Source organism: Diabrotica virgifera, chromosome 3 (genome assembly GCF_917563875.1).
Source record: "Diabrotica virgifera virgifera chromosome 3, PGI_DIABVI_V3a".
Taxonomy (NCBI): Eukaryota; Metazoa; Arthropoda; class Insecta; order Coleoptera; family Chrysomelidae; genus Diabrotica; species Diabrotica virgifera.
Genome location: NC_065445.1, coordinates 118,868,678 through 118,879,669, shown reverse-complemented (window position 1 = coordinate 118,879,669; position 10,992 = coordinate 118,868,678). Strand labels below are relative to the sequence as shown.

At 35.5% G+C, this 10,992-nt stretch overlaps 1 protein-coding gene across 1 annotated transcript; it reads right to left on the bottom strand.

Annotated features, from left to right (window-relative positions):
• Positions 1-296: 296 nt before the first annotated feature.
• On the bottom strand, positions 297-10,639 carry LOC126881267 (uncharacterized). The gene is made up of 2 exons (XM_050645448.1): positions 10,338-10,639; positions 297-1,301 (listed from the first exon to the last, which is right to left on the bottom strand). The coding sequence occupies exon 2, from the start codon at positions 1,299-1,301 to the stop codon at positions 897-899; it is 405 nt and encodes a 134-aa protein (XP_050501405.1). The 5' UTR covers positions 10,338-10,639; the 3' UTR covers positions 297-896.
• Positions 10,640-10,992: the final 353 nt, after the last annotated feature.

The window sequence follows — 10,992 nt, the reverse complement described above, 5'->3', positions numbered from 1 at the left end:
AGCAAATATTCATGCGAATATATCAATAAAATATTAGTTAAAATGATTTAAAAAGACAGGTTATTCATGAAATAATCTTACCGAATTACTCTCGAGCTCAAATTATCGATTTGTTTTGCCTTCGTGACACTTTGACATAATTTCACTCCCCTTCAGGTCGTGAAATTAAAACTGTCAAAGTGTCACTCGGAAAACAAATCGATAATTTTAGAGCTCTCGTGCAATTACCACTGATAATTTTGGGGATTTGTAATCCTTTGATACTGATGTGATTGTGAATAGATTAGAACGTTGAATGTGTCTCGCTGTGAGAATTTATTTGGGAATGTAAATGAAAGTTGTAGGTTGCGTTTCTAGGATGTTTGTTACTACGAGTATTATTATTATCCGGATTTAGCCATACGGCTCATACTTCCTCTAAGGGGAAAATTGACTCATCCCAGATACCTACGGTATCAAAAGGATTGAGCTCTGGTGGGACTCTTTCCGTGTTATCGAGCCCTAGGTGACTTGGTATGCACGGGTATCTCCCAAAAATTTTCATACACATCTGGCCGTTGCGAGTAGTACAGCTTTCTGCATGGTCTTGTAAAGATGTTTATTTAGACCCAGCCTTTTTATGATTCCGAGGAGGTTCTTCGGAATGACTCCAGTAGTAGACATAACAGTAGGTATCGTCTGGGTACTTTGCATTCTCCATTATCTTCGTATTTTAATTTCCAGATCTCTGTACTTGGCGATCTTTTCAGTAAAACTACGTAGATTATTTGCCATCCTCAAGTATACTCTCAGGGACGTATTGATAATATGGGAGATGGTCCGTTTGGAGAAGTCCCAGCTTGATAGCTATCTCCTGATGAAGGATTTTTCCCACTTCGTCATAGCGTTCCTTGTATTCAGTTGCAGCAAATGCCTGGCAGCCCCCGGTAATATGTTGGATGGTTTCTTGGGCTTGACATCCATATCGGCATCTGTCGGTCGTTTTGAACCTGAGGGTCTTTGACGATATATTTCAAGTAATTTCTTTTTGGTATAACCTGATCCTGAATGGCCAGTAATGAACCCTCCATTTCAGGGAACATATTTCCTGATGTCAACCAATAGTTCGACGCTGTATTGTCGACATAGTCTTGGCTGACCTCATTGGGATGTCGCCCCTGCAGAGGTTTACCCATCCAGGTGCGCATTTTTTCGTCTTTAGTGAGGTGGTTTATGCGCATTTCTGGTTCCCTCAGTTTGATCGGTGTTGTGTCATCTATTGCGCAGATAGCGCGATGTAGAGTAGATGTCTCAGCTTGCATCTGAAAATAAGTTCTTAAATTAGCAATTTAGTTCGAGCGAATACTTGAACAAGTAAACATCTTTTTCTGCCCCGCTGTTATCTTTATAACGTAGTGCTATCGATAAAAATAGTAAATAGTTATTGTTATTTTACACTTGGACAATTTAACGTATGTATTGAAATTTTATTTACATTTTTTTGGTGCAAATAATAATTAGTATATATCGAATAGTCACAGAAAGAATCTCCTTGCCCACCAGTGGCGTGGGTGGCCCTAAACTTCAGAAAAATAATAGTAAGGGAAAACAAAGTTCCTACATACAGGGTGAGTCACCACTAACGGGACGGAAGATTACAGCGAAATGGTAAAAGATTTGAAAATTTTTTTAAATTAGTAGTTTGTAAGTTGATAAAAGCTACATTTTAAAATTACTTTAAAATATACAGGGTGTCCCAATAAACGGCGGCGTATTAAAGTTATATTTTTTCTTAAGGAACACCTGTATTTTATTGTATTTTTAATTGTCCGCAAAAAATAAGGTATAGTTTCATAAGGCTTCCCTATACCTATGTACAGAGTGTTCTGAGTTATGTTGACTTTTCTTAAAATGTAAAGTTTTAAAAGAAGACTTATTCTCAAGTTATTTAAGAAATTATAAAAAAATTATTTTTACATCTAAATAGTTGGATATTGGTTGAATGTATTCCATGATTGATTATTACACATTTATTTACAGGGTGTTCAACATTTACAGTTTCATTATTGGATTATTCAATGTGTCATAAGATGCTTATTTTAAACGAGACACCATGTATATTAATACCCCATTATACTATACAAAGTCACCTCTTTCGAATGGTATATGGATGTCCTATACCTAGGTCTCATAGTTTTGGCATAATTTACAATTATTTAAATTCTTAATCTGTAAATCGATTTTAAAACAAAAGATGTATCTCACTGTATGACATCATCATTTTATGAAGTACGGTCTGGCAATTATCAAAAATATAAACATCCGTGTATGATGTTCAAATTTAATTGTTCCTAAAAATGAATAATCACGTTATTTACGAAAGAGTAGACATGGTACTTTGCATTGGAGAGTGTGTGCAAAATTTTATCTTAACTCCTAAAGTTTACGCTCAAAAGTATCCTGATAGAAGACATCCAAAAAGGACGGTTTTGAGAAATTTCTCAATATATTTCGTCCTACTGGTTATGTTGCATACGGAAAGTTAAATAAAAATAAACCAGTTAATTGTGGTGATGCCAATGAACTTGATATCCTGCTTTCTGTTACGGAAAACCCAAATACTAGTAAAGAAAAAAATTCGGGTGAATTGTAAATCAGTCAAACGAGTGTTAGAATACTTAAGAGAAACCACTATTATCCGTATAAAACTCAACTACACCAGTATTATACCAAACAGGATTATGATAAATATTTAACTATTAGACTTTGGAGAAGATCCTGATTTTTTTAAATGTAGTGTATACAGACTAATCTACCTACTTTTCATAAAAATGATCTAGTAAATAGACATTTCATTATGATACAGTAAACAAACATTTATTTCATACTGTTTAAAAATCGAGAGTGAAAAAAATTGTAAATTACGCAAAAACTATGACTCCTAGTTATAGAACATCCCTATACCAATCTAAAGAGGAATATGTGTTTAGTATAATAATTTATTAAAATACATGGTGTTCTATTTAAAATAAGCATTATATGACATATTGAATAATTCAATAATGAAACTGTAAATTTTGAACACCCTGTAAATAAATATGGAATAATCCATCATGGATTGCATTAGTTAGAAGATAATTACCAGACCGTATTGTCATAGAATGACAATTTCATACAATGCCATTAATTAACTACATCTTTTGTTTTAAAATCGATTTACAGATGAAGAATTTTAATAATTGTAAATTACGCAAGAACTGTGAGACTTACGTATAGGACATCCATACACCATTCAAAAGAGGTAAATTTGTTAAGTATAATTATTTATTAATATACATGGTATTCTATTTAAAATAAGAATCATATGACACATTGAATAATCCAATAATGAAACTGTAAATATTGAACACCCTGTAAATAAATGTGTAATAATCAATCATGAAATACATTCAACCAATATTCAAATATTTAGATGTAAGAGTAAATTTTTATAATTTCTTAAATAACTTGAGAATAAGCCTTCTTTTAAAACTTTACATTTTAAGAAAAGTCAATATAACTCAGAACACTCTGTACATAGGTATAGGGAAGCCTTATGAAATTATACCTTATTTTTGCGGATAATTCAAAAATGCAATAAAATATATGGTGTTCCATAAGAAAAAATATAACTTTGATACGCCACCATTTATTGGGGCTCCTGTATATTTCAAAATAATTTTAGAATGTAGCTTTTATCAACTAACAAACTACTGATTTAAATTTTTTTTCAAATCTTTTACCATTTCGCTGTAATCTTCCGTCTCGTTAGTAGTGACTCACCCTGTATACGAATAATTAATTAAATTAAATAAAAACTATAAATAAATAGCATTAGGAGGAGAATTGATCTCTAAAGAGACGATCTGGATTAATTCTCCTAAATAAAAATGAAAATTTACATTAAATTAGTATGGTGGTAGTAGGTGAAATGGAATGGGAAAACCAAAATCCAAAATCTGATAATATACAGAGTCACTCTCCCATGTTAGAGAAAGCAGATGTGAATCCAACTGTAAGAAAGTCCGGACTGGCCCGAACTCCTCCACCTTTACTCAAAAATAGAACACACAGTATTTCTTCGAATGAAAACAGCATAAACGCCACCAATAGCCCATCTCAAAGTGCCTCAACGTCGACATGCTTATCAGGTAACAAACCAGCACAACACAGAGAAGCTACTGACCAATCTCTTCAGAATAATGATAATACAGGCTGGACGTTAATTCCAAATAAGAAGCGCCGATCCGAAGATAGTTCTCCGAATAGAAGTAAAAAGCCAACTACTATTGAGGATTATTGGTTGCGGAAACCTACGCCAACGACCAATAGATATAGCCCCTTAGCTACTGATGATGATGATGTACAAGAAGAAAATGAATCCAAAAAACTCCACCAATATCTATTCAAAATGTCGAATACATACAACCCTTACGTGAACTGCTTGACGAAAAAATACCAAATCAATATACCCTTAAATGCCTTAGGGATAACCAAATTAAACTTCAAGTTGATTCACCTGACAACTATTCAGATATTGTTAAAAGTTTAACAGAAAAAAAAAACACAATTTCACACATATCAGATAAAACAGGACCGTGGATTTCGGGTAGTTATCCGCAATATTCACCCCACAACAAAAGTTAATGATATTAAAAGGGCATTCGAAGAACTAGGACATTCAGTGAAAAATATTTCCAATATAAAACGACAAGAGGATAAAAAGGAACTACCACTTTTTCAATAAAGACATTTATAAAGTCAATAAACTGCTTAACACAATTATTGAAGTTAAACCACCACATCCCAAAAGATAAATTCCTCAATGCCACAGGTGTCAACATTTTGGACACACTCATAAATATTGCAACAGAATGCCTCGATGCGTGAATTGTGCAGCCAACCACTTGTCATCCGAATGTCCAAAACAAAAACGAATTACAGATGTCAAGTGCACAAATTGTCAAGAGAATCATCCTGCCAATTATAGAGGCTGTTTAGTTTATAAAGAGCTCCAAAGAAAACAATTTCCGAACCTGAGGGAGAAAACACAACCTAATCATGCAACTTCGTCTAGTTTCTCAAATACTCGTCGCCCATCTGTTACATATGCAAACGCTGTGGAAGGACGAAATCAAATCACCACCGCATTTGTCCCAAACATGAGCACTACACAGGAAAAACTGAACACAACAGAAACAAGTAAAAATTTAGAACTAATGGTCCAAAAACTTATGGAGAGAATGGATAAAATGCTCGACTTTCTCATAACTATGCTCTCAAAACTTAATATTTAACCCTAAAATTAAAATTGGATACTGGAATGCAAACGGTCTCACAAACCATAGTGAGGAGATTAAGGCATTTATAAAATTAAATAATCTTGCTATCATGATGGTCTCTGAAGCTCATATGACAAACAGGAGCTATTTTAGTATGCCAGACTTCTGCACCTATATCACTCCACATCCAATGGGAAAAGGTCCTGGTGGAACTGCGTTAATCATTAAAAGTAATATAAAACATCACGAAATAAAATAAACATTCAAGCAACCTCGATATCCGTAGAACTTAGCAAGGGACATATAACGATGTCAGTTGCGTATTGTCCCCCAGGTAAAATAATTAAAGAGGAACATTTCTCTAGTTATTTCCATGGGCTTGGTCATCATTTCATTGCGGCCGGTGATTTTAATGCAAAACATACAAGGTGGGGTTCAAGATTGATAACAACACGCGGAAGAGAACTTATTAAAAGCTTAAACGACAATAATTTGACTCCAATTTCTACTGGACAACCAACCTACTGGCCTACGGATAGAAATAAAATTCCTGATCTCATCGACTTTGCTATCGTAAAAGGAATTAGTAGTGACTTTTTAAATATAAAACCATCCTTTGACCTTTCCTCGGACCATTCTCCCATATTTATTGATGTAATGGAACATATATGCAATATAAATAAACACCCCTCCCTTTCAAACCATAAAACAAATTGGGATCTGTTCAGACTTAACATTCAAAATGCAATAGATTTAAATCTTCCTCTTAAAACAAATGAAAATATTGAGGAAGCAGTCCATCACCTTACAACAATCATTCAACAGGCAGCTTGGAGAGCAACTCAAGGTCTAAATCAGAGTAATAACTATGCACCATATCCACACCATATAAAAATCCTAATCAACGAAAAGAGAAAACTAAGAAAACAGTGGCAAACTTCCAGATCTCCTGGGGACAAAACTCAACTGAATAGGGCTACTCGCATGCTTAAAAAAACTACATAAATACAAATATCAAGGCATAAATGAATTTCTTGAAGGTCTCACTGCGACGGATGACACAAATTACTCTATTTGGAAACTTTCAAAAAAACTTAAACATCAGATCAAGCATGATGGACCCATTAGAACGGAAGATGGTGATTGGGCCAAGGCAGATGACGATAAAGCCCAAGCTTTCGCTAATCACCTCAGGCAGGTTTTTCAACCTCATCCCAGAATTGTCCCTACGGAAGAAGAAGAAGAATTCACAAGAGCTTAGAGGTACCCTACCAGATATCACCTCCTATTGAAAATATCAAAATAAATGAAATTAAAGATTTAGTTAAAAATCTTAATATCAAAAAAGCTCCAGGGTATGATTTAATATCGGGAAAAATCTGCAAAAACTTACCTGAAGAATGACTTCGGTTGGTTATGTACATATTCAACGCTATAATAAAGTTAGGCTATTTTCCGTTTCAATGGAAAATGGCACAAATTATTCTAATACCGAAACCAAATAAAGATCCGCACGAACTACCATCTTATCATCCAATTAGTTTACTTCCCATTATATCTTAGATATTTGAAAGGTTACTCCTTCAAAGAATGAATCCTATAATCGAGAGACAAAAGTTGATACCGGAGTACCAGTTTGGATTCAGGCAACAACATGGAACAATTGAGCAGGTACATAGGGTTGCCAAGGTAGCAAGAGATGCAATTGAAAAGAAAGAATACTGCACTGCAGCCTTTTTGGATGTCTCACAAGCATTTGATAAGGTATGGCATGATGGGCTGCTATCTAAAATAAAAACTCATTTTCCCCATCCTCTTTATACACTTTTGAGATCCTATCTTACCAATCGATACTTCCAGGTTAGACATAATGAAGCAGTATCAAACATAACTCCAATTCTATCAGGAGTACCCCAGGGCAGTATATTGGGACCAACTTTATACTTACTCTACACAGAAGATATTTCCACAACAGCAAACAGCACAATTGCTACATACGCAGATGATACTGTTATAATGGCCTCTAGCCCGGTTCCAGTTACAGCATGCCAAAATTTACATCATTTAAATGGTTTAGAGAAATGGTTATAACTGTGGCGAGTTAAAGTAAATGGCAGCAAATCTGCACATATAACATTCACTTTATGCGAGGAAAGTGTACCATCTGTGCATATAAACAATACCATCATACCCACAAGAAATAATGTTAAATATTTAGGAATACATTTTGACAGCCGACTAAATTTGGGAAAGCACATCTGGAAAAAACGACTGCAACTAGGAATAATATACAGGAAAATGTATTGGTTCATGAACAAAACTCAAAATTAAGTCTATACAATAAATTATTATTGTATAAGTCTATCCTAAAGCCAGTTTGGACTTACAGTATTGAGATATGGGGTACTGCATCTATGTAGTTCCCATTTACTGAAACTTCAGCGTTTTCAATCAAAAGTCTTGAGACGTATTACCAACGCACCGTGGTATGTGCCTAATTATGTTATACATCGAGACCTTCAGATCCAAAACATTAAAGACACCGTTGTCTCACTCAGTGGAACCTACAAAAATAGACTACTGAAGCATCCAAATACGCTTGCGCAAGACCTACTTAAGCGACCGAGGAGAGGAAGACTAAAACGCCGTGACCCATTAGACCTTTCTGTACCTGTGGTTACTGAGGCGTAGACTATATAATTTAATGTGTGTGTATTTTAACTATTGATGTTTTTTTATATGTTCGTAAAATATGTCTTTGTAAATTGTTACTTAGATCTCAGATATTTTTATCCGAAATGTATCGCAAAGGATTTTCATCACTGGATGGATTTCCACTATGTTTGTTTATCTAATTGCTCACCAATATCCATAAGTCCTCTTCCTCCTAGATTCCGTGGTAATGTCGTTCTTTCTACTGCACTTTTAGGATGGTGTTTTTGTGCCTTTGTGAGGTGTGTTCTTACTTTTCGCTGAAGATTCTCTATGTCCGTTTTTGTCCACTTAACAATGCCGAACGAATAGCTAAGCGCGGAACATTCATAAGTGTTTAGTGCTTTAAACAAATTTCTACTGTTAAGGTGTGAACGAAGCAGCTGTTTTACACTTCGTATAAACTCCGCAGTTATCTCAGTTTTCATTTGCTTATGGTCAGTTTTCCGCGTTGCTTTACTCCAAGATATTTATATATATCGTTTTCACCCATGGCCTCGATGTTCTGGCCATTTTGAATATCGAATCCTCCGGGCTGTACTTATCCTCTGACTATATTTAAAACACGGCACTTGTCTAGTCCGAAGTGAATACTAATGTCATTTGAAAAGGATTCTACAGTTCTTAGCATCTCATCTAGTTGGTTTTGAGTGGAAGCCATTAATTTCAAATCAACCATATACAACAGATGATTAAGTTTCGCCACCACATTGTTGTTATTTTTGATGCAAAAACCTGCGTCAGTAGAGTTCAATAGCTGAGATAGTGGGTTCATAGCTAGACAGAACCACAGTGGACTTAAGGAATCTCCTTGGAACAGGCCCCGGCTGATTGCGATATTTTCAGTTTCGATGTTATTTTCACCAGGTATTTGAAGGTGAATTCTAGTCTTCCACTCCGTCATTATATGCTGTAAAGGGTGCTGTATATTATCATCGACTTTATATATTCTCAATATATCTATAAGCCATTCATGCGGCACTGAGTCAAAGGCCGTCTTGTAATCAATTAAGGCAGTAAATAAGTTCCTCTTTTTGGAATAAGCTTGATTAGAAATGACTGAGTCGATGATAAGTTGTTCTTTGCAACCCATGGAACCCCTAGCGCAGCCTTTTTGTTGAGGCTCTATGATATTGTTCAGTGCACAGTGTTGGTAGTTACGCCGGGCTACACAGGATGTGACCAATTTATACAAAGTTGGAAGACAAGTAATTGGGCGGTATTTGGCTGGATCTTGGGTGTTATTTTGATCCCTCGGTATTAAATAAGTGGTTCCCTGAGTTAGAAATAATGGTGTTTCCTGCGGATTAGAAATAACATTAATAATTATTGTTGATAAGCAATCATGAACACTCCAAAACTTCTTAAGCCAGAAGTTTTGAACTCCGTCTGGTCCAGGAGATTTCCAGTTATGGAGCTCTTTGATGATATTTGAGACTTCTTCAGTGGTGAAGGGTTCGTAGGAAGTAGTAATGTAGTGTTGGAAGTTCTGTGTCATATCTTCTATCCATCCATCATTGTTGTTAAGAGCAGCTGGTGTGGAAAGTTGATTTCCCCAAAACTCATGAATTTCTTCTTGGCTTGGGTAAGACTTCTCGAGATTTTCTACGGTGGAATTGAGTTTTCGATAGAAGGCTTTCTCAGCAGTCTCAAAAAGGGCATTGTCGAATTTTCGGTTGTTACTCACTTTGTACCTTCTTAGTCGTCCTGAATAAACGGAGAGTTTTTGTTTTAATGTATCCAGGCACTGTTGAGCTGTGTTGTTTTCTGGATCATATCTTGAGTGTCTTGCAGTAATCAGTATTATTTCTTCAGCTCTCCTGATGACTTTTCTACTTCTAACATCTCGTATATATTCCGTGACTTGACCAATATCCCTACGCAGTAATTCAATCTTTCCGAGCAGTCTTTTTTCCCAGGGTGCAATTCTGTTACCAGTCCTTCCGTTGTTAGTACCCCGTCGTGTTCTGATCTTAATGCCCACTACATTAGCAATTGCTGTTGCTGCACAGTAAATTAGTTGTGCAAATATTCTAATGTGTGGGCTTCTACGACATAATTGGGTAGGACTTCAGTGTTCACAATTTGTAATATTTGTTCACAGTTTGTTATTATTATTATTATTAACGTTTTGACTTTTTTGATATATAGCTCAGCTCAACAGAATATAGTGTAAGTGTAGGTGAACTACACGCTCTTTTTACGTTCGAATTATACCACAAAAACAATTAACAAGTGACAGTAAAGAAATAAAGAAGTAAGATTCAACTTTGAATTGAGGAAAATGAAAAGGGTTAAATTGTAACGAGATCTATCTTAACTTACCTGAAAGAGGGCTGTGATTATCCGGGAAAATATAAAATTTCCCTAGCACACCGGCATAGAAAATACGTTTCTAACTTTTGTTTCCGCTCGGCAAAAGTCCGTTACATCGGTTGATTGACAAATAAAATTAAAACCCACCAGACATTAATTCCACAACTATCTGATTTTTCACGTTATTCTTTCAAAACGTTCAAAGGAAAACCCCAAACTTTCCTCACACTGGCACGTGAACTTGACTTTCTCACCTCCAACCAAAAAGTAAAGCCTTTCGCGTCGGTGTCAATGACAACCCCTTGTGATAGTGACTATGCCACCCAAAATACTGTTTGATAATTAAACTTTGTTATTAAGGGTACTGTTGGTTGTCTAACTAGTAGTGACCAATTCAGAGTTATTTATTTTCATATTTTATTGTAGTACGGTAGCTGATCACAGCAAGTTTATAAATATTGACTGACATACGGCTGCAAATTGCAGTCGGCTTTTGCTTGAAAATAGACCATAACACAGGCCTCAGAGGCCCAAGGCTTCAATGGTTTTCTTCCATTTCTTTCCGTCTTGTGCTAGGTTTTTCCAATCTTGTACCCTCAGCGACTTCAGATCTTCTTTTGCCAACCCCAACCATCTTCTTCGTGGGCGTCCTCTTTTTATTTTT

Bases quoted from the DNA above. Each gene is read 5' to 3' on its own strand.
- LOC126881267 (XM_050645448.1), bottom strand. From the start codon at position 1,301: ATGCAAGCTGAGACATCTACTCTACATCGCGCTATCTGCGCAATAGAT.